The sequence below is a fragment of the Phodopus roborovskii genome, unplaced genomic scaffold (assembly GCF_943737965.1).
Source record: "Phodopus roborovskii unplaced genomic scaffold, PHOROB, whole genome shotgun sequence".
Lineage (NCBI taxonomy): Eukaryota > Metazoa > Chordata > Mammalia > Rodentia > Cricetidae > Phodopus > Phodopus roborovskii.
Window position 1 is genome coordinate 4,599,884 of NW_026125543.1, and position 23,213 is coordinate 4,623,096.

Genomic DNA, 23,213 nt, shown 5'->3' on the forward strand with positions numbered 1-23,213 from the left:
CCCACAGGGAATAGACCCCTCGCCAAGCAGGATGAAACCCATTTCCACTTTACTGAGAAAACTCATCTAACGTGGCTGTGGGAGCTGTGTCCTTGGAAAGGAGCACTGGCTGTACCGGGAAGGCTTGAGGAGACTTGAGTTCTTGCCATTGCTAAAAGCTGATGATGTATTCCTGATGACTTCATCCCCAAATGGAAGTGAGCTCCCAGCTTCAGTCCTAGTGATGTCTCAGAAAAAGAATCGTTTGGGAAACATGGAGAGGGGAGACCATATTTTCTCTTCTGAATTTAATAAAGGAACCACTGTTCAGAGCTTGGGATAAAAACACGTTCTCTACATGACTGCAAAGGTACAGCCAAGAGTAAAACGAGAAACTGCAGTGGTGTTTTTCAGTGGGGCTCATGAAAGAAGAATGTGGGGATTAAATGCCTACCTCTCTTCAGCCCTTTTGATATGACCCTTCAGACCAGTTTCTAGTCTTCTTTTTAGAAAAAGGGACTAGTTCCATTCCAGTTGACAGTAGCCTCTCTCCATTTAGTTCTGATTGCCATTTCCACTGGAGAAAACCGTCTTCCTGATCCATGTTTATCCTCATGGTGGTCCCCTTCCCAGTGATGGGAGTGAGTATCTGAGGATGGAATGGCAGCATTGACAACCAGGCCCATTGACCTATTCCCAAAGAAGCCAGCACACAAGGGAAAGAGACAAGGTGGGTGGATCTGGCCCAGGAAGCCTTAGAATTGATTAAATGGAGGAAGGTTCTTGCAGATGATGGGTTGAAATACACATTAAGAATACATCTGTACTAGCTAGGCTTGCTGATATTACCAGGAAAACCGGCAAATGGAAGAAATATTTAGAAAGGGAATCTAGAAGCTGTTTTCCAGGCCTAGGTTAGTCTCACATGAGCCAGGTGAAATTTGAGAAATACTTAAAATACCATTGCTGCACTTCATTGATTCATTTAGTGGCTAAACATAGCAGCAACTATACAGACAGAAATAGATATTAGAGTACCTGCTTCATATGGCTATTGGGAATTTAATGCTGTGTTACATACATTCTCAACACAGTACTCAGAATAGAATATGTGGGATGTTTGTAAACTGAAAAATATAGGGCTTACCTCATAGGACAGTAAAATAAAAATGGTAATAATAGATACTAAAGAATGTGTGGCCAAAGTCACACTAAAGTAAATGAGTTAATATGCATCTCTCGTAATTAAAGAAAAGCATAGGAGCTACACAAATATGTTCTGACAGCCATTTCTAAATGCAGAGAGAACAACAAAAAGTTAGTTAACTCTAGACTTATGATGCTAAATGCAAAGTCAGTCATTGACAAAATCCCATAAGTGGAACCAGGGTTGCTGGACAGAAGTCAGGTTTGTCCACTCTTGACATTTTGTCAAAGATGCCAGTATTTAAAGACATCTTACGGTTAATAATTTTCTGCATGAGTTTAAGGAACTGGAGCTGTAATTGAGGGAAAAAAAAACTGTCTGTCTGCTTCTCCCAGGACAGCTTAGAGGTTTGCTGTTTATGTCACTGGATGATGCTCCTGTGTTAGCTTGTATACAGAATTGGCCAGGTGGAACTCTGTGTCTCCTTTGCTTTTGCGTGCGTTTCCTGGGGTCTTGAATACCTCATGATTAAAGTTAGAGTCTTGGAGAAAGATTTCTGGAAATTTGACTCTTCAACCTTTATTTTTTTATCTTAATTAGAATTTGTTTATTTTTGTGTTATTTCTAACGCCTACACATGTGTGCGTGCACGTTCGTGTGAGCACACACACACACACACAGGCTTCAAAGCCCCACACAACAATGGATTTGGATCTAGGCAGGGGCTTCATTTTAGAAACCTAGTCTAAGTAGTTCTTGTAGTGGCAGCACTAATGACCACACAGCAGTTAGACAGTGACAGCCACATCTTTGACTGCACTAAAGCCCACACTTGGGAGTCTCAAGTGCTCACCTATTGTAAGATGTACAGGCTTCTTCTGTGAGGGATGCCCACTGTAAAAGTGCAGATCAAAGACACGCTCCATCTTCCAGTCCGACAAGAGCTGCCTATTTGCGCAGAAAAGGATGCTATAATTTCCATTGATGTTGCACAGCCAAATAGGAAATGTGGGGGTCTTCAGCATGCTGCCCACCTGGAATGGGAAAGGAGCATGAAGATGAACATCTAGATCCTTCTCAGTAATGAAAGATGCTGACGCATGTTCCCGGTTAAAAAGCAGGTCTGAGCTCCTTGTTGCACATATACCTTGCAGGCCATTGTATGTGATATACAATCCCAAACCAAAGCTTTGTGGAGAATGAATTTGCACTTACAAATGGTTTGGTAAAATAATAATGCCTTGCTTTTCTCTGAATGGACTGTACTCCTAAAAACACAGTGGCCTTAGGGAGAAGGCAAAGATTTTCTAGTTTGGCTTTATGGTGAGGTCATGTAAAGTGAGATATAAACATAGGTATGGAAAATGAGAATGGCAATTTTTATCTGTCATTGGCTAGTGTAGTTGCTCCCAGTGTAATTGCCAAGCTTGGGCAAAGTTTCATGCAGCCAAAATCAACTCTCTGCTAACACTAACCATTTATACTGGAGGAAAAAAGCTCCTAGGAAATGGAGACACACTTGTGCACACATACCTACAAGTTAGCATGTAGATTATTGGTGAAGATATACATACAGTAATGGTGCATCAAGTTATAATTGCAGTACTCAGGAGACAGAGGCAGGGGATCACAGTACAAGGTCAGCCTGAGTTGCACAGTAAATACTAGACTAACCTGAACTGCAGAGCCAGGCATTGTCTTCAAGTAAGAACGAGGAAACAACAACCAAGCACCAAAGCTTCTTTGTTTTTGTTTTCCTACTTTGAGAGACAAACATGAGCTACTTGGAAAAAACCATGATTTCTGCATGAAGATGGGAAGAGCAAGTGGCCTCAGAGCTTGTTGTGTTCCTGGGATGGAATGGCCCAGCATTCCCCTTTCCTTCAGTCCTTTGGTCCTGTTTGTTCACGAGTCAACTCAGTTCTATGTAAAAGCAAGCTTTGAAAGATAATAACATGTGCTATAGACCCAAGTACTATAGGCTAATAACATCACAGCAATAATAACCCTAAGACACTAGGTATCTCACCTTCAAAGCAGGGGCAAGCATACACTAGCTACAAGCAAAGAGAAATAGCCTGGGGGTTGGTTTCACACACATTTCCCCGAAGTTGTGAATAGGTAATTACTATCCATCCGTTAAACGGAACACACTTTTCTAGGCATTCTTGCAATAGTACTTGCCTGGAGTAAGATTTATATGTATACAAATATGACATACAGGAAAAGCAATTATTAATATTAATATTTTGAGACTGTTTTGGCACATACTTGTCATGTAGCCCAGGCTAGCCTCAAGCTCATGACCTTTCTGCTTCTGTCTTCTAAGTGCTGAGATTGCTAGCATGTATCACCGCACTCAATTGGAACAGGCAACCATTAATGTAAGCACAGGATGAAGCAGCTAGAGATTGAATGCTATTTATGATAAAGTGTCATGCCATTTGAATTTAGGTATATCTTACGATTGATTTAAAAATCAATGGAAGTCCCTGTAAATTCTGGATGGATGGATGAACTGCATATATAGATATACAGATAATATATGTCATAGAACATTTGTAAAATGGGAAAAATTCTGCTGACCTGTGGTTGCACATGCCTGACATTGTGCTGGCACCCCAGTACTGTTACTTTATATAGTAATTCAACTGATGTCTATCCTGAATTCAAAGATTGCTTCTGAACCCCACAGTGACCAGACTTTGCCAGGAGCAGGCAGTGTGGCATGCCGGGAGAGACTGTGGTGGAAGGGAAATGCCCCTCATGACTATCCATGACACTTTGGGTAACAGGAGATGAGCCTTGACATTACCATTGAGACAACAGCTGGTTTAAAGTAATGTAACAGGTGGGGAAGAAATGAAAATCTTCCAAAGAGACACTTGCGGCTCTCTGTGTGACTATCAGACTATTAAAACAATGTATCTTAAAGAAATGGGACTTGCTCCGGGGATCTCATGCTGGGAGAAGGAAGAGGTCCCAGCCAAGGAATAAACTCAGCTCCTGGACAGTTTTCAACCAGTTCTAAAGTGTGTCAGGCTGCATTACAGGACTAGAACTGAACACGGATGGGACAATGATAGGCTGGAACACAGTGCCTGGGACTGTTTAGCTTGCACATCCTTGGCCCTCTATTCAAGCTTTGATCACATTCAGGACCCAAAGATAAGCTTATGGGGGTTGCTGGATCTGTCAGTCCTTCTCAATGTGGCCACACTGACTACATCCCCCTTTCTGCTTTCCACTCTTACTGTAGCTCTTTTAATTGGCTTACTGAAGATGGGTGGCTGAACCTGGCTTGAACCATAGCTGTTACCCCCACATTTGAAAACAGCAAGTTCTACAAAAATCAAAACAAAGCACCTTCTGGTTGAATCTAGCAGCTGTTACCCCACCCCCTGCCCTGTTCATGTGTCCATCTGACTGACATTTGCCAGTTCAAGCATTTTAATTGTTTTTGTATAGACGCGGTTTACCAACCATTCCCCCACCCCCTTTGCAGGATTCTAAATATATTTTATTGGTGAGATTCCACCAATTCTGAATTAGTGCATGTTGCCATGGTAAGAAGGAAATTAAATTTGATACAGTGGTACTATAAATAAAATACCTTTCTCCTTAGGTTCACTCATTGTGTAATAAGCCCAGTCCTTTCAGTATTGCCTTCGGCAACCAAACCTTCTGTCGCTCAAACCTTTCTTTAAGTCACTGTAAAATGATAAGGACAGGAAAGACGGACACCTCCTAACATTAGAGAACAAGAATCGAGTCCAAGTAGGTTTTCTTTTTTGTGCCACAAGTACAATGGTGCTTAGAAAGTGCCTTTGCATAATGAGCTCAGTATTACAAGCCCCAGGGCCCCTGACTGGTAATGTGAGCGGGAGATGGTGTCAGAAATGGTGTGCTTTCTTCATTGAGCCCTGGTGACAATTCCCGTGCATAACTGTTAATGGTCTGGCTTTCCTCTCTGCCACCTGGAACACACAGTTGATGTAACTTCTCTGGCAGAGTTTGCAGGTATGTCGTAAAAACAAATTAGATCATGCTTGCGGGGTGTCACCTTGGTGACTTAGTGGCTGAGTGCAGTGACTATCACTTCATTGGTTATTTTCAAGGTTGGATTTCTTCCCGTCAGGCTCTCCAAAGGGAGGATGTAAAGAGAGAAGAGGGTACCATCGGGAGGGAAGTAGACACTGCCAGGGCTACTGTGGGAATGATTCTGGAAAGACCTAAATGACTCCAGTCCCTTCTAAAAATCAGAGTTGATTTTTCTTCCCACTGGCAGGTGTAACGATAACGTGAACCTCCTAAGGCTTTCCAGATGGTGTTAGACTGAAACTGCTTTATGTTCTCACTTAGGTATTGGAGCCTCACACTCAAACTTGTACCTTCAAATAGAAAAGTAACAGGGAGGCTTCAAAATAGTACTTCGCCTCGTGGGTAGCTGGCTGCTTCCTGCAGGAACTGTCAGTCTGGTGGGCTCTAGGGGGCTTGCCTCATCATCTGATGAGAGGGCCACCTTTTTCTTTTTGAATCTCACCCACTGAGCTGTGACATTGCTACCGAAAGATGTGTGTGTGTGTGTGTGTGTGTGTGTGTTTTGCAATCTCTGCAGTTTTATCACAGCAGAAGAAAAGATTGACTTGGGAAGACAAAGGCAGAGCTATGGAATGGCTTTCTCCTCAGCCACAGAACCCAGCTGCTGGGCACCAGGCAAGTTGTTTTCTGAGCACGGAACCTTTCTTCTGCTATGTTTTCCTCATCAGTGCACACACATACTATTCAGATGTATTGTACCCACCCCTGACAGGACCCACCAGATGCCCTTAAAACAATACATGCTCAGTTGCACAAATGTGGGTCTCATGCAATGTTATCATGCCTTGGAGCAGGAAGGAAGGACTCTGGCTGTGGAGGGTCTCCAAGCCAACACCATGTGTAACACCATTCTGAAACCTTTCCATTTTCTTTCTTAAGTAAATGCCTCCTCTGCAAAGTGTTTCCATTTCAAGCTTGGATGTTGTGAAATATTTGACTTTAGGGTCGACTGAAGTCAGTGCACATGGGAATTTGGTTAGCACATGTCTAAGCACCCCTGAGCTTGTCCTAATGAGGATAAACAGTGTTGGTACTGATAGACTTGATCTGCCTGTCTAGAAGTTGGATGGAGGCAAACACTTTAGACAACACATGACCAAGTACCTGTCATTCATAAACCCATAACAGCTTTAGCATTAAACTATTCAACTGTCATTCATTAAAAAATCCCTGCCACTGTCAAAATGTAGGATCCCACCACCAAATGCTAGCAAATACTAAAGGTGGTGTAAGACCAACCTGCATTTATAGCTGATTTTTAAAGTGCTAATTATAGCATACAGTTCCAAGAACTAGTATTTATATATTTATAATTGATTGGAGAATGACTGGCGTGGTACAGCAGAGACCGTGAGTTTTGACTGTAGATATAACAGGCCTCTCAAGCCTGCTCTGACAAGTAACTGGTCAAGGCTTTGGGCACGGTCCTCTAACTCCCTCTGGCCTTTCTAATCTCTTAACTGAATGACCGAGAACAAACTGAATTTAGGATTGTAGCTTTGAGTTATAAGTGAACAAGATACCATAGCTAGTGTCTATCGCTAGCACTGAGTCTGGCAAAACTGGGTGATCTCTGCCCATGGCTGTCAGTGTTACAGTGAATGAGGCCACTCCATGTTACACCCTCTCACGACTCTCCACCAGGGGTAGGGAGAAATACACACGTGATTGTGTGTGCAAAATTACATCAATGCTTCATGAGTTGAAAATTGTTTTTGTCCTACTATAGGGAGATGATATGGAAAGAATGAAAAAAACACTATGTAAAATCAACTGTGAATGTGTGTGTTTTGTATATCCACGTTTCAGAAGGTTAAGTAAGATGACTGTCAGCCTGTAGCTACTCTGTGATACATAAAAAAAAAAAAAAAAAAAAAAAAAACAAAAAAAAACCTCTGAGTACATGACAGAAGCATCATCATAAATGTCCTCAGGGTTTCAAGCCATTAGTGTACAATTTCAGGCAATTTCCACTGAGGGCACATTTACAGACATCTCCCTGGGGAGAGAACACTGAGTCCAAGAAAGCAGAATGAAAAGTCACATTAGTCACTTTCCCAAAAGCTGGAAGCATTTTAGATTTGATTTCAATGTAGATTTTCAAGTGACCTCAGGCAGTCTCTAGCCTCTGCCCTACTTCGAACTGGCAAGCAAGCTTTTGGATTGTCCCTGCGGTTCCCTACATCGTGCCCTCTCCCCAGTGGGAAAGCTCTTGCTTTTTTTTTTTTTTTTTTTCCACCCATGTGCTGTGGGCTCTCAACTGCCTTTAAGGTCCTTGAAAACATCCTCCTCTTATTAGAGGATATTTTAGGCTCTGCAGGTAATTTTCTTTAGAGCATGGCTTAGTGCCGGATCCCTGCTAATTCTTGAATCTGCTGCGTGCTACCTCTTCGTGGTGGCATTTTCTCTGATGCGCTCCTTTCCCTCAGACCAGCTTAGCTGCTGCTTTGCAAACACCTGTTCAATTTTAGCCTCAGATAAAGCCAGCAGCTCATTCCCAAAGCCTTGTCAATGCTGAAAGGGAACAAAAGGCTGCCCACCTCGCCAACATTGGTGAGGCGAGAGTACGCTGCTTCTTGTGGGTTCTGTTGAAATAGCTGGCTTCCCAGTTCCTCACACCATGGATTTAATCCCGAAGCCAAAAGAGTTCATTTAATTTCCTCCTTCCTTTAGAATAGTACTTCTCATCTGGGGACAATTCTGCTCTCACCACCCCCAGGGGACATTTGAAAATGTCTGCAAATGTTTAGCATTCTGATCACGGGGATAGAGCCACTGGCATTTTGTGGGTGCAGCACAAGAGCTTGCAGTGGGTAGCACAGGTCCACAGCCATAGGCAAATATTCACAATGCCCAAAGCTGAAGCCTCCATGGGACAGAGGTTTCTAGCTCTCACTGACTGTGGGGGGGGGGGTCACCTGTGAGATGAGTTCACATGTCCACTGTCCCTCAGAGGAAGTAACATTTGGAGTCAAAATGGCTTTTTATTTATAGGACCCCATGAAAAACGAAAAGGTAGAAAAACTTAGCAACATGGAGCTCTATGTGACAGTATGAGTGCCTTACTCATGAAGTCAGTGCTGTCCGAGGATGCCCCAGGCATTGATAGTTTCCAGAGCTTTCTGAATGGGTTTCATATGCAGTCAGGTTAATATTGCCCACCAGCATTTATCACTGTGTGCTATTCTAGAATAGCAGTTTGCAACCTGTGGATCAAGCTCTCTTTGGAGGTCAAACAACCCTTTCATAGGGGTCACCTAAGACAATAAAAAACATAGATATTTACATGATGATTCATAACAGTTGCAAAATACAGCTATGAACTAGCAATGAAAATAGTTTTACGGCTGGGGTTATCACAGTGTGAAGACCTGTATTAGAGGGTCATGGCACTGTGAAGGTCGACAACCACTGCTCTAGAATAATCAGCATATGCCATGTGTGGCCCACATAGGACTCCTCCCAACTAAGTGATTCTGAGTGAGCCTGGCTGACTGAAGCATTAGAATGTTATTTCTTGTCATCTACCAAAAGTCTCATATATGCACAGGATATTTTGACTTTCCACAGGGACTAACACTCATGATTGTGTTTGCTTCGCACCTTCCTATAGCCCAGAGATTGGGAGAACTCAATAGTCACCAGCTCAGAAGGATAAGTGGTTGGGCAGGTCTTGCCCCCCTGAGGTCTCCAATGTTTGTGGATTTCCAGGTAGGATTATTTTCTACTTCTGTAGGACCTAATTTGCCTTTGCTCCAAGGCTTCTAAACATGGGAGGCATTGCCCATTGCTGGCATGTGACATAGAAGCCAGTGTCATGAGAAGAAATTTTAAGTAAGCATTTATTTATTTAATGCATACAAGGGGGGAGCCCTTTCTTGGTTTATATCACCAAGGAGTAAAGGTTAAAAACAGTCTTCAAATTGAGTTGGTTTAAGGAAGAACATCAATAGTAGCACAGGTGATGTAGAACCATGACACATTAAACTACAACACTGTGAAAGAGCTTTGTCATAATACATGGAGCACTAACATTATTGTCATTTTTGTGTTCCATCCTTGGAATGTGATCTAATGTATTTCTCTATTTTTTTTTTTCAAAACAGAATCTTGGCACATAGCTGAGATCTGAAACATACAGAATACAAGTCCATAGCCTTGTGGTGACTATGTGTGGCTATCAGAAAAGCAAAATATGTAAAATGAACCCTTGTTTCTGCCTGGGTTTTCTTCACTGCACTTGCTAAAGTCTAGAGTGAACCCTCAGCTCTTCTAGAAAATGTGATAAGGGACTATGATTGTAATCTGTCTGTTTTTGTCCAGGATGTACAAGGTTTAGTCTTAAGAATGCATATAAAGTCCCTCACAGAAGGGGGAAGGGACAAGTCCCCCAGAGCACATGGGAAGTGGGGAGGGCAGTGAATGGAGAGAGGAGTAGGAGAAAGAGAAGGGGAAGAGAGGAAAGCAAGTACGACTAGGAAGATTGAGCCAGGGTAGGAATACAAGACAGGAGACAGAAGAGAGAGAGAGAGAGAGAGTGAGAGAGAGAGAGAGAGAATGAACATAAAAGAGGGAGCCATTATTGGTTTGAAGAGAAAACTGAACCTAAAGAAAGGTGTAGAGACCTACAAGACTGCCACCAACTAACAATTTGAGAAACTGTGAGTAGGCTACCATAAATGCCCTTCCCGGATAGTGAGATCAACAACTAACTTATCCACCATCATGGAGCCCTCATCTAGTACCTGTTGGAAACAGAAGCAAACACCCATACATAAACACTGAGTCGAACTAGAACCCAGATGCAGAGAGAGAGGACAAGATCAGGTTGCAGAAACACATAGAGACAGCTGACCTGAACAAGGAGGAGCTGATGGGCCCCCAGACTGATAGCTGGGAATCCAGCATGGGACTGACTCAGCACCCCCCCCCCCATTATGGGTCTCAGCCAGAAGGACTAAGCAGTCTAAGGGACCTCAGACAGTGGAGCCAGGATGTATCCCTGGTGTACAAAAGGACCTTGTGGACACATCCCCCATGGAGGGATAACTGCCTTAATCTAGAGACAGGAGAGAAGACCTAGTCCCTACTTCAAATGACTTGACAGATTTACATGACCCCACCTGGATGGCATTGTCCTACATGTGGAATTGGGGTGGGGGGATGGGAGGGGAGGGTGGTCAGGGTGCATGTGAGGGGGGGAGAGAGGATAAGAGGGAGGGAGGGAGGGAAGGAGAGGGAACTGGGATCAACATGTAAAATAAAACATAAATAAAAAAGAAAGAAGGAAAAAAAAAGAATGCATATAGTCATTTCTTTGCAACCATCAAGGGCACTAAAGGCCAGATTCTCACCAACATATAAGGATAAATGTGAGAAAGATTCCAGGAGAGTAGTATGGGGAAGGAAAAGAGAGAGATGTGGTTCTGTAAAGAGATACCACTGGATAATGGGAGTGAGTGAATTTCTCTTAGTTTATTTGGCAATTCTCGTGTGTGTGTGTGTGTGTGTGTGTGTGTGTGTGTGTGTGTGTGTGTGTGATGTATCTAGATTATACAATTAAGGAACAATAAGGAAACTTTCAAAACTCATTTGCGCATAAAAGCTACCAGCCTGCCATGGTGAAATGCTATTTTCTTGATGTCATCCAGACGTGGACACAGGTGGAGAGGTGGGAAGGTTATGGATTTGAAGACATCTTGTGAGAAATTTTGTATACACGAAGGGCATCTGTATCAGGAAGAGGAGACCCGACAGGCAGGATAGGTACTGAGCAGGGCTTTGCTTGTTACCATGGTTAGACAGGAAAGGCAGGGGTAACTCCATCAGTGGAACTGTCTTCCAGCAGTGTCAAGGCTACTCCAGAGAACTGCTGCTTTCCACAGTCTTTGCCTCTTCTGTGGTCAGGATGAAAACCTTGGTGCAATACCTCCTAAGCCACTTTGGTCTGTGGTCTCTGTTCCTTATTCTCTGTTTGTACACGGTCTGCTTTCTGGCCATCATAAATTGTATGGTTCCCTGAGCTAAAGATGTCTGTGACAGGTGTATCAAAAATGGGGCCCTCATTCTAGCATTTTTTAAAAAAAATGTTCAGCAACAGAAAACATATGCACACTCATTTGCATAAATAAAGGATTCGGAGGACACCTGGGACTGTGGCTACCTGGGCATGAAAGGGAACCTCCATCCATCTGTGTATTTCAAATACTGTTTTTCAGTAATGTTCTCATGCGGCTTTCATTATATATACTTTGTAGGCATTAAGTTATGTGAAATAAAGTACAAAGAGCATAAACTTGAATGTTTCCATGTAAACCCTGTGGTGTGTGTGTGTGTGTGTGTGTGTGCTGAGAAGGAGGCATACAAAGGGAAAAGAGGTTCAGATTTGAATTAATATAGATATATTTAAACACAACAAAATACTTGCTTTCTGGTTACAGAGTTAACAATCAAAATGCACTAACCTGTGAGAGTCGGTCACGCTCAGAAGTGTTCTTACCCCACTGCAAGTAGCCAACATCACTGCGGGTCAGGACTCCATGTAATGTTTCCTCAGAGCTTCCTTTTTCATAGCCATTAAAGATGTTTGGACTTGCTCTCCCAGTCAAAATCATGTTTATAACTGCCTAGATTGAATAGTTTCTTAATATTTACATTTTAGGTAGCAATGAAATGAAGACGATTTTCTTTAAAAAAGTATTTCAGAAATGGTCTGGGGGGGGCAGTTCAGGGGCAGAGGGCTTGCCTCTCAGGCTTAAGGGCCTAGATGCAACCCTCAGCACAAAAAGATGGAAAAAAAATCATTTTAAATGGCCATCTTTTTTACTAAAATGAATGCAGCTATGCAAACACAGTTCTGTAAAATGCATGTGTGATATAAAATCAGTAGAATTAAAACCATAGTTGTTTTTTTTTTACTCCTCCCCCCCCACCCCCCCCCCCCCCCGCAGTCTTACGCTAGAACTCACCCCTCTCACCCATTTACTGGCTTTTCTTCCTGTGTATTTGTTTTAAATGTGTTTTGCATTGTTGTGACTTAGGAAGCATGGAGATAAAATGTTGTATGCCATTTGTTTTGTTGAATATTAGGGACACCTGGTGAGTCTTGTCAAGGTATCTTTGTTTCTGAGATCTCTGGCTCTTGTGGGTAATCTAGGAAGGACTATGGAAGCCAGAAGGTAGGGTTTGAGGTAGTAATATTTCATCAAAGACAGCGTGACCAGGTTTTTGCTCAAGGAGAAAATGGACTCATTAAAAAGCAAGCCTGATTCAGAGTCTATGAAGAAATGAGAAGTCTTCCTACCTACCTGCCTGCACAGGATGCTTCCAGCATGAGATTGCAAGAGATGAGTGGTGGTGATATCCAGGTCTTTCTGAAGCCTGCAGGATAAGGGGAGCTGTCAGCATCTGGTCCAAAACAGTGATCATATTAGGGAATACAGCCATAACAAGGCCTTAACATGCCCTTCATGTTTCTACATCTCTGGGGACTAGGACCAGGGCTGTAGGAGTGACAGAGAAGCGATGGTTTGGATGGTGAAGTAAGGAATAGGTGGTAAGGAAGGAAGAAGAAGACACATATGCCATACAATAGAATCCCTGTGTGTGCTCTAGATGGATGCTGGGCTCACCCTAGAAGAGGCTAGAGGCTTATCCTATATGGCAGATGTTTGGCTGACAGCGGTGACACATGGCCTCATCAGAGTGTTGGCTCAAAGCAGGACTGAGCAGGTTCACCAACTGGAAACCAGACTGGCTGCAGTTTCATTTCGTGGCTTAAAGGTCAGAGACTAGAGGACGGTTCTATCCTTGACCACATAAGGTGATCTGTGGCTCTTGTCACCTGGGAGAAGTATAGTACTGAGTTGGAAGCAGTATGTGTTCTTGAGTTGACTTATTCGTAAGCCTGGAGGTTATGTCCTCTGCAAATGACACTTGATGTCATGATGTGACTGAGGACAATGCTCTTCAAAATACAGCATTAGAGAAGGTGGTAGAGATTAGAGCATTTAAATGTTAATAGAAGCTAAATGTGGTGGTGCTATAACTCCACCCATATGGGAGGCTGAGGTAGAAGGATGGCAAATGTGAGTTCAACCCAGGCAATTTTACAAGAACATGACTCAAAACACAAAAATGCAACATTTTAAAGTAGCTGGGCAGCTCAGTTCAATAGTACAGTTTGCCTAGTATTTGTGAGGCCCTGTGTTCTAATCTCAGTGTGCATACGCGCGCGCGCGCACACACACACACACACCTTATGATGATGTATTTATTTAAATATAGGGTTTTAGTTATTAATCTTGGTTTGATCCTTAGGCCTCATGCATGCCAGTCAAGGACTCTAGCACTGGGATATATCCTTAGTCCTCTTTTGATAAAACCATTACACAACTATGGACTCCAGGAGGCAACTTGTGAGGATCTATTCTCTCTCACACTGTGGCCCAAACTTAGGTCCAAAGACCTGGTGACAAATGTCTTTTGCCTGTTGACCCATCTTGCCAGTTCCCTAGCCCCACTTCACTCCTTATTTTGAATGAAAATCACACTAAGTTGCCCATTCTGGCCTTGAACTTATCCTGTAACCTAGACAGACAGTGAACTTGTGATCTCCTTGACTCAGCCTCCTGAGTGGCCAGGTTTACAGGCCTGTGTAGGCAAGCCAACTACATCTTTATCATAGTAAATGACTTAGAGGATTTGCTTATTTATTAATATTGAAGACATTAACGGAAAGAATATTAATGTTTAGAAACAGGGCTACACTTAAATACATGTTGATTTAAATGAACTTACCAACCAGATAATAGCATAGACTATACAACTGTGATCATCGTAAAAGACAAGTTTCAGGAACACTGAGGAGGTTTTGTAATTCTTCCCTCCTAGGAGCCCCTACCCTTTGTCTGACTCAAAACCTTGTGTTCCTTTTAGTCTGGAAGAAAGCCTACCTCTTACATGAACCTTTCTGTGCATACCCTAGGACCCTTCCTCCTCTAGAATCCACCAGGAGTTGTTATCCCTACTCTACTTTGGGATGTCATGTGCTGCCTGGATTTCATCTACTATTTCTGGGTATATCTGTTATCTTCCCCAAAGTGGAACCAACAGAAAATGAGAGGCTTATCATCTCTTCTCTATATATCCCATGTGCCAAGAACAGAACTTTGCATAGCATAGACAAAAGTTAGAATCTGAGGGGATATTTTTGTGGATAATAAAATATTCACAAAAGACACCTTGCCTATTCATATGGACGAATCAACTAAAGAAGAAGACAGTGGGCAGAAGAATAACTATTGGATAAAATATGAAATGAGAGTATTTTCCCACCAAGTCCACATCTATGTGATCCCAATTCTGTACTCAATGACCACTTGGGCATTTGTGAAATTTACCTCTCAAATGTTCTGGAGAATATCAGGCTGTACAGGAACAGCATGACACCGTGGCTTCTTTCCCCTTTGAACTGTGAAAAACAAGACCAAAGTCTTTGCTTAAAAGCACTGCAAATACAGGGCACATGTGCGAGTATGACTTCAAGGTCTTAGACCTAAGAAAAGCCCACCCCCTTCCTAGTTACTGGAAGAGTGATGCTGTCTTCTTCCCATCCAAAAGCCACCAATGGGCTGACCTTCTCTTGGTCTTCAACTTAGCCTTCCTTTCTTCTACTTCTATTTAGTGATTCTCTTTATATCAGACGTACAGTCTGTTCCCTAGCAGGACCCTAGGTGCTACACCCAACTGACCTGCTTTGCTGACTATGCGTTTTGTAGTTAATCCATTGAATTCAGAAGGAGCAGGAGACTTGGAAGGAGCTTTGGCATTGACAGGTGCACAATGACAGCTTTATCCACCAGCTTCTTTAGTTTTATAGGCAACTTTCAGGAAATATTACATTTCCCCCTTCCCCCGGGATTTGTTGCAAAGGTTAAATGCAATAATGTACAGTACACATGTTGGTTCTTGGAACACTTTGGATCCAAAGAATTTGTCCCTCTTTAAGGCTAATCTTAGAACTTTCAAAAGGTAGTTTGCGACCCTATGGATCATATCCAGACTGTCTGATCAAATCCAAGCCTCTCAGGGGCTAGCCTTAGCTATTTGTCAGTATTCTTATCACTGCAAGGCAGCCACTTTGCTGGCCTTCCAGGTAGTCAGAGCTAAAGCCTCCTTCTAAGGTACAGCAATAGGCAGGCTTTTGACAAGACACAATTGTTTTTCTTGTGGATTAGCATAGCTACATGTGTATCCATAACCTGGTAGAGCACAGAACCCTCAGGCCTGAGAAGGGGTCTAGTGGCATAGCAAACAGACAGGAATTCAAGTGAGTGTTCTACAAAGTGTAAGAGAAATGGGTAGTGTGGGACCTGAGGCTAACTGGAAAGCTGCTGGGTATTAGTTACCTAATTGCTGCTACAACAATACCACAGACTTGGTGACTGAAAACAACACTGAGTTATAATCTAATGTTCCAAGCCCTGCACAGATCTTAATGGGCACAGCTGAAGTGACTACTAACCTGGGTTGTAATGGAGCATGACCTCTTCCATCTTTAAGAATCTGTCTTCATCACTTCGTCATGACCCACCACTAGTCTCTTCTCTAGCCCTACACCTCTCCAGCATTCCCACCTTCTTCTTTCCATTTGTAGTGATACAAACTACCAGTACAATCCAGAGTAATGCCCCTGGCTCCATGCCAAGTTCCTTTTACCAGGTGTGACTCACCATCATTCTGTCAGCATATCTGTTAGAATTAGTAGCATACCAGTTAACTGAAGATGTAAAAGAATGTAAGCTCAGTGTTGCCATCTTTTCTGGGATGAATTCTGATTCCATGATGCTGGTGTGAAATTACCTGTTTGTTTTTGACGTGTACAGATTCAGATGTGAAGAGCTATGATGATATGCAGGCTCACACTCAGCTCATATGAGACAGGCTATTGATTTCCTAGGGTGGCTATCACATTTTATCATAAAATTTAATGTCCTAAATAATAGGAATCTGTATCCTAACAGTTCTGGAAAGTGGAAGTTTAAAACCAAGGTTCAGAGTAGGGCAGTACTTTCTCTGAAGGCTCTAGGACAGGTCCTTCCTGAATCATTATGCATTGTTTGTTGAAGCCAATGGTGCTTGTTGGCTCTCGGGCCTGATACTGAAGACTTCTCTCTGCCTTAGCTGTGTCTCATGGCACTCTTCCCCTGAATCAGTCTGCAAATTTTCCCTCTTACAAAAGTATCAGCTATTGGATTTCAGCTCACCCTGATCTAGTCTGACCTCCTCAGAACTTGACTACATTTTTTAAACAAAGGTCACATCCCTAGGAACTTCAATCTGTATGCTTGCAGGGCAGGAGGAAGGGGCCTAGGACCTCAGCATTTCACTTGATTGAGGAGGTGGGATGGTGGTGGGGGTGGGGTCAGCTGACAGCAGTAGTCCTCCTGCCCACAATCACCCCTCAGATCTCTATGTTGAAATCTCTGTCTAAAAATAAATGGGATTCAGGACAGATGCAATTGACAGTAAGTAGGATTTGACTAAGGTCTGTTGAATACAGTGTGTAGCCTTACCAGAGGCTTCCCCCTCAGTCAGGAAATGGTGTCTGCTCCTCCTTAGTGGGGCTGTGGTAATAGCCAGCTTGGGCTGGCCAATTCAGGTGACTCTAATGTCTCTCCACTAGGACTGCATAGTCCTCATGGGTTTAAGATATTTTCTACTCATGCCTGCCTAATGCCTAAATTTTGATGGGGAAATGTGTTTGTAGCCTCAACTCAGATCCTCTGGTCGAAACCTTGTCTACATTAGTTTAACCAAGATCATTGGCAGTGCATATGTAAGTATTCACACCCAAGTGTTCTGCTTCTATTGCCTTTGCAGTGAGTTTTATAAATCTCATGTCTGCCCATGTACTCTGCAGCTCATGGCTTCATGACTAGTCTGCTAATTACCTCTGCTTACCCTGTAGGTTTCTAATTCTTTAGAAAATCGTGTTTCATTTCCTTTTCCTTGTTAGATGTCTTTGAAAAAACACCTTTCACTTTTCTACCAGTATTATCACTACTTTGTCCCCTCCTTACCCAGGGTGGAGAAGAAACAGTGCAGTGGTGCATATTGTGCTGTGCCATTAGAAGAGGTGAAAGGAAGCTGTTTTGCCAGGTTCTAAGTCACTTACTTGAAGTCAGTGTGAAGGATTTTTCACACAGCTTAGTTTTCCTCCATTTTGTTTGTTATTCATTAGATGAGGTAAGCCTCATCTCTCCTCTCAAAGGAAATCCTGGTATATGGTCTGAAAGGTGCTATTTCTGGGATTGATTAGCTGAAGAGAAGGAGGCATCCATGAGTGGCTTCTGTGTGATCTGGCCTCTTTCCAGGCTATGAGGAGGGAAAGGTGGGCTTGTCTGTCTCTTGTTCCTCAAAATGATCTGGTTTTCTTAACAAGAACTATTAGAAATATGCTCTTTGCAAGAATGAAGATTTCTGTAAGATCAGTTCCACAGAAACGGATTACCTCAACATTTAAACACTTACACATTGTAAATGATCATAGATGAATTTCTCAGTGGCTTCTTTCTCTGAAAATTCAAACAGCTGGAGCTACAGATCAGGAATTGGAGATAAAAATGAGAAGGAAGATGAAAGGCATCTCTAAGAGATATAATTTCACTGCTATTACCTAAAGGGAGATTTTTGTTTCATTACAAAATCACATTGCTAAAAACTGACATCAGACACAAGGCCATATAAAACATACGTGGTAAAGCTGGGTGGTTATGGCATCCATGTTATATCCCTCAATTTTGAATCACTATGATATCCCAAATAAAACCACCAGCAGATATTTTTTTCCCAGATAGAGTTTAACTATTTTTATTTTAACAGATAAAGGCAGTTAATGCTGATCTCAGATGTGGATTTTTTTTAAGGTAGTGTGAATGAAACCCAGGGCTTAAGATACCCTGAACTAAAGCCCACCATCCCACATGTGGTACATTCTTGATTCAAGTGAACTTTAGGTGGCTATTTTGGCCACCAGTCACTTACAGCTCTTAGGGACTGCATCCTCTCCTCTGAAGGTACCTTTGGCTAATTCGGGTCCTCGGGGGCTGGGTTCCCATGACCATGTGCACACTCAGTCTTCACTGGCTCTTTACCTAACACAATGGCTGGAGTGCACTTACCCCTTCAATGAAGTTGTCACTAGAGTAGTCAAGAATCAAAGTGCTATGGATGTCTTTGGTGAAAGAACAGACGATGGCCTTCTGAGAAGCTCCTGCAGTCCATAGGATGCTGGCTAGCACAGCAGCTAGGGCTTGCTCCTGCTCATGCTGGCTCAGGTTACCTAAACTGCAAGGCAGGCAGTCAGGGAAGAATACAATGGAATGAGCCACCTGGCCTCTGATGTCTTTGTCCTTTTCTGTGTATGGGGGTGGGCAGCCTACTGGCTCCCAGCTCAGTCTGCAATATGAGGGTGTTGAAGGATAGTCTGATCTTTCTGCTTGGACTATAACTGTGCATTAATCCTCTCAATAGCACCAGCCTGTCTCATCCTATGTGTTCCCCTGATGACTGTCTCTGAACGCCAAAACGGGTCACCTTGAATGTGTTGCCAACTAATGTAGTCATTTTTCAAGTCCAATCCCAAATACTCCTTGCAGTTTCACCTCCCACATGTTCGCTTTGAAAAACCTCTTCCCACATGGAACCCCAAGGACCCCCTGTACATTCCATTCCTATGTCTTTCCCTAAAGCACATGCACCTTCTGTTTCTGCAACCTCCCTTCCACCTGGTCACATCAGCTCACCCTTGGCCATCGCTCACTTTGATAGGTACTTTGCACTTTTTACTTTATTTAATCCATGAAAGTGTTCTATGGCAATACCAGATTTGTTCCCATTTTAGAAATGAGGGAGTGAGATGAAGAGGATGAGTCATTTGGGCCATCTGAGTCCTGAGTTTGGTCTTTATTATCATGCCTCAGAGGACCTTCAACTTCCCTGGGAAGTGGGAACAACCTCCTTTATGTTGATTTTCCCCCCAAATCTTAACATGTGGTTCACAGAGAAATACTGACAGAGATTAGCAGTTATTTTTATTGTTTGTCTAGCTCTTTGATGGGACAGAATAACTGCAAAGCTTGCACAGACAGAATGACAGAAAGACAATGTGCTTACAGGGAGGAGAGGGAACTTGTGATGGGGAAGGTTCAGGAAGGCTACATGTTTTATCCCAGGCCAACTGCTAGGTATGTGCTTATGTAGTAAATGGTGTGTGTTTTAGCTCAAATCTCTTGTACTCTCACATGATGGGTGTGTTCCCCATCTACTTTGGGTCCTGCTCCTTGGGATTCCGACTTTCCAGCTTTTCTAATGGCTTGGAATCACTTTGCCCAGTAATGACCAAGTGATGTACTTTCTCCCTAGAGTGCCCTTGCCTATGACTGGCTGGGGTGGGAAGTGTGATAGCCCTGTCTCTCAGCTGTAGGGGGGCAGACTGAAGAGCAGTGTGCGTCCCCTAACTATGCCTCGCATCTCACTGAGCTGTCTGGGGACCACCCCCTCCTTAGGTGTTTCTCCCTCCTGGTCCTGCTTCCTTACTCTCTTATAGAGGCCTCCTGAGGACATCCCCTTAATAAATCCTTTGCATAAAGAACTTACACTCTGGACCCTGCTCCTACTGGACATGGCTATTCCTGATTTTAGAATGCATTGTACTTTGAGCTCCTGTTTTGGGCAATAGCTTATCTTTCTGGAGGACAGATGCCTCTTTCTGATTTTTAATCCTTTAATATCTAACATGGGGGTCATTAGAGAGGTTTGTTAGTTTCTAAGTTTGAGCTGATTCTGTAGCAAAAGGCAAGTACAAAACAGTGTTCCATGTCAGCAGGTGAAGTAGGAAGATGACTCCTTCATCTGTCAGCTTCTTCCTTGCTGCTCCAGTCTCTGTAGGGGCATTATGTTGGGCCTTCCCATCTCATGTGGTCTGCAGTAGAACATGGAACCTGTCAGGCTGTCAGGCTTATTCTGTAGGTGAACACTGAATGTGACTTCAGGAGCGTCCTCCCCTGGTTAACCAAGCTTCTCTGGGAGAACCCGAGCCATTTCTGTCTTAAAGGACAGGCATCCTTCCTGATGCAACCTGAGACTTTCATTGTGACTGTTTAGCATGTGAAGAAGATGCTAGGTCAGTAGGCCACCTTTTATGTGCTAACCACAGTCCTCTTACCTGTGAAGGTTGCAGTCTTTTTCCTCTCTAGAAAACAGTAAGTATTTGATGATGGAACCTTGTACCGCCATCTGAATGCTCCGGACACCTCCCTAAAGTGGGTTAAACGAACAGTGAGATGGAAGGCTGGAGCTGGAACCCCAGGGACAGCATTACAAGAAGTAAACCTTGGAACTCTATACTGTCCTTGTTTGTACTTCTCTATATCCTCCCTTTTGTGCTATCCCTTGGAGCTTAGCAAAGGGTCCTACTCCTTCTCTGTGGGCTATGGCTATGGCTATGGCTGGATGGCATCACTAAGCTAGCGTCTGCAGTGACTAGGTCTCTGTGGTGCCTTCAGCATGATGCCTGGGGACCAAGGTCCTCTCCTTCTTGCCATCACTGTGCCTTGCTTCATACCATGCTTTTATATCAGATGGAGGCAAGAAACTAGTTGGTTAGCTCCTGAAATTTAGGTGTGATTAGTGACTTTTGAAATGAACTCCTGATATTTCAAACAAGCCAGAAAGGTTTTCTGGATTTCTTTCTGCCTTGTGAATCATTCTGAGGTCCTGAAATTTGGAGAGAAGCAGCACAATGAGAACTGAGAAGGGTTGGAAGAATGAAGAGATGTGGACTTGGTTAGAACCTGAACAATATTTGGTAACATTAAAGAGCCTTTTATTGTTCATAGTTGTGCATTCATTTCTACATTTGATTATAATGACACTTGCATCCATAAAGAGGTTTAGACCAGCAAGATGGGATTAAGAACTGGAAATGACTGAGCCAGCTGTCACCTTTTCTACTTGCAAAGCAAAAGCCAGATCAGAGAAGGGACCATGAAACTTGAAGTGTGCCTTCTTCCAGTCACTGCCCAGGACATGGACAGTGTTTCCAAAGAGAATTCTTCGCAACATCTGAAAAGGGGGGATAAAAAGAACAGTGACGTAAATGATTCAGCCAAAGGTAAATTTCACCTGGACACAACCCTCCTGGTGAAGCCATCCAGTCTTCTCATCTATGTTCAGATTCGCCTTGGACTTCAGTTCCAGCTTTCACTGTAAAAAGACCTGGGCGGAACTGTCACATCAGGTTTTCTTAGAGCACTGTCCTGGGAATTTTAACGTGTCTGGTTGTGTCTGTGTCTCATTTCCTCTTTAGCCAGCTCTATTGTGTGTTTCAACACAGGCTGCTGCTCTGTTCCTGTGCTTCTTGTCCCATTATCTGACTCTATAATGTCTATTTCTCCCATTACTGAGATGTTCACTCTTGATCCGGTGAAGGAGATGGAACAGATAGGACCCCATATTCCTGTGCTTAGTACAATAGTAAGTGATTTCAACCACGTTCACCAAGAGGTCTTGGATGTTTTCCCGGATACTTTATAGTACACTGAGGTCTGTGAGGGACTTTCCAGAAAAAAATAAAAAAGTTGCTATTAAATTGAACCCCTGAAGAAAAGTGATGGCTTTGCCATCACTATGACACACTATCTCATGGGTCCAGAAGATTTAATCCTATCTGTTTATCTGTTTAATCCCACATTTGTGTGGAAAGACATGGCAGAGCAGAACATCAAGGAAGTGTGTGTGGGAATGTTGGAGCTTCGATATTTTTCCTCTCTTACACTGTCAGGGCCTTCAGCATATGAGAAAGGGCCATTCACATTCAGGAAAGCTCTTTCATCACAGTAATTCCTCCAAGAAAGCCCTACAGGCATATTTCATCTACCTCAGTCTCTTAGGTGGTTCTAAATTGAGTCATATTGATTATGAAAATTAACTACCTCACCATTCATATTAAAAAACTTAACAGTCACAGCATATACTTACTATGGCATGCGATTTAGCTATGTTAGAAATCTAATGCCCCGAAACTGTGTACAGGCAGCAATGTGTGACATCCTATAGGATTGTAAAGTGCCATGAATAAAAGAGGGAGGAAAGAACATTGAAGTTGAATTACTCAAAAAGGCTTTGAGGCAGAGACTGGATTTGAATTAGGCTGGTAAACACATGTGTTGAGAATTTTATGTCTTCCACGCATGGGACTAAGTTTGGAGCAAGTTACAATCACTATATTACTTTAATTGTGGGAGTAGGTACTTTTACTTGGCAGGATCTGTAAATACCTGGGAGGCAAGCCTGTGAGGAATTGATCGATTGTGTTAACTGAGGCAAAAACACCCACTAAAAGTGGCTGGGATCCTGGACTGTATAAAGAGGAGGAGCTGACTGCAAGCATTCAGTTTCTGCCTCCCAGCTTGGGGCAGGTTATGACCAGCTGCTTCCAGCCCCTGGTGTTTTCATTTCTACATGATCATGTGCTTCCTTATGAGTGGAAATAAACTCTTCTTGAGTTGCATCTGTCAGTCTTTTTTTTTTTTTTTTTTTTTTTTTAACTCACAATCCATGCTTCCTGGCTGTTTTGCTCTGTCATGATGTCTGATGCTATCAGACAAACTTAATATAAGAAACTAAGACACTTAGACTCTTCCTTTTATCTAGATTTAGGAGCTGGTGGCAGAGAAGGGAGGTGGTACTTGCCATCACCAAGCTAGTGGAAACAATGAGGTTGCACCTATCCCTCTGTTCTGTCCTCCACTTTCATTCTATACGCTCCATCTTTCTGTTTTCTTTTTGTGTGCAACTCACTGCTCAATTAATATTTTCATCAGATTAGGTTGCTTTTGTAATTTAGCAAAGGCTTGTTGTAAAAGGACACTTTTACCACTTTCTCTAGTGAAAAGCAAAATCTCTTGTCACATGTCACCAG

General features: G+C 42.9%; 1 protein-coding gene across 1 annotated transcript in view; it reads right to left on the reverse strand.

Moving 5' to 3' along the window:
* Positions 1–448: 448 nt before the first annotated feature.
* The window catches only part of Mindy4b (MINDY family member 4B), a 31,236-nt gene continuing 8,471 nt past the window's right edge, over positions 449–23,213 (reverse strand). Inside the window, exons 4-12 of the mRNA XM_051177037.1 lie at positions 21,236–21,355; positions 20,457–20,548; positions 18,412–18,577; positions 17,762–17,827; positions 14,629–14,699; positions 12,535–12,607; positions 11,692–11,853; positions 1,980–2,160; positions 449–628 (exon numbers count right to left, since the gene is read on the reverse strand). Of these exons, the coding sequence (XP_051032994.1) occupies positions 486–628; positions 1,980–2,160; positions 11,692–11,853; positions 12,535–12,607; positions 14,629–14,699; positions 17,762–17,827; positions 18,412–18,577; positions 20,457–20,548; positions 21,236–21,355 (1,074 nt within the window). The 3' untranslated portion in view covers positions 449–485. The remainder of the gene's footprint in view (positions 629–1,979; positions 2,161–11,691; positions 11,854–12,534; positions 12,608–14,628; positions 14,700–17,761; positions 17,828–18,411; positions 18,578–20,456; positions 20,549–21,235; positions 21,356–23,213) is intronic.